The 3,025-nt window shown below is 33.1% G+C and overlaps 1 protein-coding gene across 1 annotated transcript; it reads right to left on the bottom strand.

The window, feature by feature from the left end:
- Nucleotides 1-923: 923 nt before the first annotated feature.
- LOC149266986 (uncharacterized) lies at nucleotides 924-2,716 on the bottom strand. Its single transcript, XM_089397745.1, has 4 exons — nucleotides 1,998-2,716; nucleotides 1,598-1,690; nucleotides 1,433-1,500; nucleotides 924-1,288 (listed from the first exon to the last, which is right to left on the bottom strand). Exons 1-4 carry the CDS (start codon nucleotides 2,634-2,636, stop codon nucleotides 1,165-1,167), a joined length of 924 nt encoding a protein of 307 aa, XP_089253871.1. The 5' UTR covers nucleotides 2,637-2,716; the 3' UTR covers nucleotides 924-1,164.
- Between the last annotated feature and the right edge of the window lie 309 nt (nucleotides 2,717-3,025).

Genomic DNA, 3,025 nt, shown 5'->3' with positions numbered 1-3,025 from the left:
TATAAATGATAAAACAAAAAAATAAAAGATTAATATTTTTCTTTTTACTTTTAAATTTCTATACAAAAATATCCTCACACATTAGGTTAATTATATGCCTTTTATTCATCAATAAACCAAAATAAAAACCTACTTCATAAAACATCTCTTTTAATTATTTTTTCTTTACACTCAATCCTTCTCATGAAAAAGAGTTTGATGCACATTCTCATTACAATAAAATAGAAAAACTACTCTATGCACCTCACTCTATTAATAATTTTTCCTTGGATATTCAAAGCTAATCTTATGATAAAAAAGATAGGAGGGTATGGGAGCTTGTTACCATCAAAAACTAAGTCATTAACTATAACTACTTAGATTTTAACTAAGTCATTAAATGTAATGACAATAATGTAAATATTTTTAACTTAATCAATTTTTTGTTAAATGAAATTTTGTAGGTATTAAATTAGACAATAACATATACCAATTATATATATATATATGAAATTTTTATATAAAAATTAATTACAAATCTAATCAAAACTACACTACAGTCCATACAAACCAATTATTGTATATCTCATAAATAAAACCCATCAAAATATCCAAATTGTTTAATCGTAAAAAATTTTATTAAATGAAATTTTGGAAGTATTACATCAGACAATGACATTACCGATTTTATACTCTTTTATATCTATATATATATATATATAATTCAAATATTTATAAAAAAAATTGAATTACAAACCTAATGAAAACTACACTACAGTCCATACAAATCAATTATTCTCTATCTCATAAATAAAACCCATCAAAATATCGAAATGGTTTAATCGTAATTATCTGCAACAAAAGTTAAATGGTTGTTGACAAAGAAATGGATGGACATTATAGTTCTGCAACAAAAGTTAAATGGTTGTTGACAAAGAAATGGATGGACATTATAGTTAACTCTAACAATAATACTATTATTAATCTAATACATGTTCCAGATAAAGACTAATCAGGTGATGAAACCTTTGCAACAGATCTCAATATACTAGTGTAGATGCAACACGCATTACAGAGGAGAGATGCTGATGAATATGTCATCGCGCAGGCAGAACAAAGTCAAACCCTACACCTATGGGCATTATTGGCATCGTTGTCATCATTCATTTTCAGGATCCCCATGCTTTACGTTTGATTATCTGATTGGAGAAACTCGAGTATCGTTTGGTTCAACTCCTTTGGTTTCTCCAAAGGAGGAACATGCCCACACTCTTTTATCACCACAAGCTTACCCTTCTCTCCAATATGCCTGCAAATATCAGAAGACGAAACTTAACTTCGGAGAATATAATACTGAATCTGAAACTTAACTTCGGAGAATATAATACTGAATGTGAGGAACTGGCTTCTTCTAGATTAAGAAAATCAATTATTTGGCTAAGGAGCTTGTTACCTTTGTAAAGCATAGGCCTCTTCCAACCTGAAAAATCGATCCTTCTCGCCCCACACTATTAGAACGTCCTGTCAGATTTGAAGAAATTAAACGACAATGAATACTTTCAAAATATTCGGAGTCTTTGTGAGATTATCGAATATAGTACCTGGCTAAGAAACCAACCTGGTTTATTTTTGGCACTGCATCCAAATTACTCGAACCAATGACTATCGCATCCGCTAGCTGCAACCTTTGCTCTCTGTTTGTTTCCATAACCTAATTCGGAGAATTCAAATTGAAATACAGCCAATTAGATAATATTTCAGGATAACACTTCCTGGAATCTCTCAATTTAAGTAGATGGTGGATTTTTGGAATATTTAAGAAAAGATGAAATTTCTGAATTTAAGTAGATTATAGATTTTTGGAATATTCAAGAATTTGATGAATATGATTTAATATGAATTATATAATTAAATTCTAAAATATTCCAAAAAATCTAATTCTAAAATATTCCCAAAATATTCAATCCACTAAAAAATACCTAACTATCCTAATAAACCTTATTTTGTTTTATATATACCTGATATAAGTCTTCGTATATGAAAGCAGGAAGCCATGGGAACTTGTAAAAATCGACATTCAAGGACATCTTCAAGCCTTTGGCGTCGATGGGAACAAGGAAGTCTTTAATGTCGTCGGAGTCGTACTCTTTCAGAAGAGAATCGTAGGTCGACGGCGTCATGCAAATTGCAGAGCTAACGATCACCAGGCGGCGGACAATGTCAGGGTATTTGTGCGCCATCCAGAAGGCAACGAAGCCGCCGTAGCTGTGCCCGACCACGATCACGCTCTCCACTCCGAGACATTGGAGCATACTCCTGAGGCACTCCGCTTGGAAAATCTCAGTCCGCTCAGGGCTCGTTGTTGTAGATTCACCGAAGAATATGAGATCGGGGATGAGGAGATCGAAATGCTTCCCCAGAGTGCAGATTTGGTCATCCCACCCTGTCAGGCCATCGGCGCCGAATCCGTGAATTATAAGGAGAACCGGCCGTTGTTGTTTCTCTCCATGTGGGTTTTTAGTCTGCAAAACCCAGCAATGAAGATCGGTGCCATTGTTCAACTGGATCTTCCTCGGCTCGAGGCCCTGTGAGATCCAGCGAGCTCGCTTCCGCTTTTTGACAAATTCCACAATACTGTATCCAAACAGTCCTCTCATTTCGACTGCCAATCGATAGTCTTCTAGTAATGGTTGGAAGCCGATAGTTTAAGAAAAGCTCAGCGGCCGTCAGGATTAAATAAGATGGAGAATTTATTTTGATTTGTGTGGAGATGATAATGTTGATTTTCACATTTATTTTATTGAGAATAAAATAGACTATTTATTTTGGGACCATTAAAAAAAATAATTGATTCAGAAGCTTATTTTAAGGTCTAGTATGATGTGTTAGTATGATGTGTAATTATGGCAGTGAGTATATCATAAAAATTGAAATTTAATGAATGTACCAAAATAAAAAAATTAAAAGTCTAATCATGTGTCCAAAAAAAATTACAAGTGAAAAAACTAGATTAGATCTTTTTTGACACATGTTAGATCTGTATTTA

The sequence above is a fragment of the Pinus tabuliformis genome, chromosome 6 (genome assembly GCF_031772625.1).
Source record: "Pinus tabuliformis cultivar Carrire ecotype Pingquan chromosome 6, CPIR1, whole genome shotgun sequence".
NCBI classification, from domain to species: domain Eukaryota; kingdom Viridiplantae; phylum Streptophyta; class Pinopsida; order Pinales; family Pinaceae; genus Pinus; species Pinus tabuliformis.
This window is presented reverse-complemented; position numbering and strand designations above follow the sequence as displayed.

Coding starts and splice junctions, on each gene's coding strand:
- LOC149266986 (XM_089397745.1), bottom strand. CDS start 2,636: ATGAGAGGACTGTTTGGATACAGTATTGTGGAATTTGTCAAAAAGCGG. Junction 1,691..1,997: donor TATACGAAGACTTATATCAG/GTATATATAAAA, acceptor TCTCCGAATTAG/GTTATGGAAACAAACAGAGA. Junction 1,501..1,597: donor CAGTGCCAAAAATAAACCAG/GTTGGTTTCTTA, acceptor CAAATCTGACAG/GACGTTCTAATAGTGTGGGG.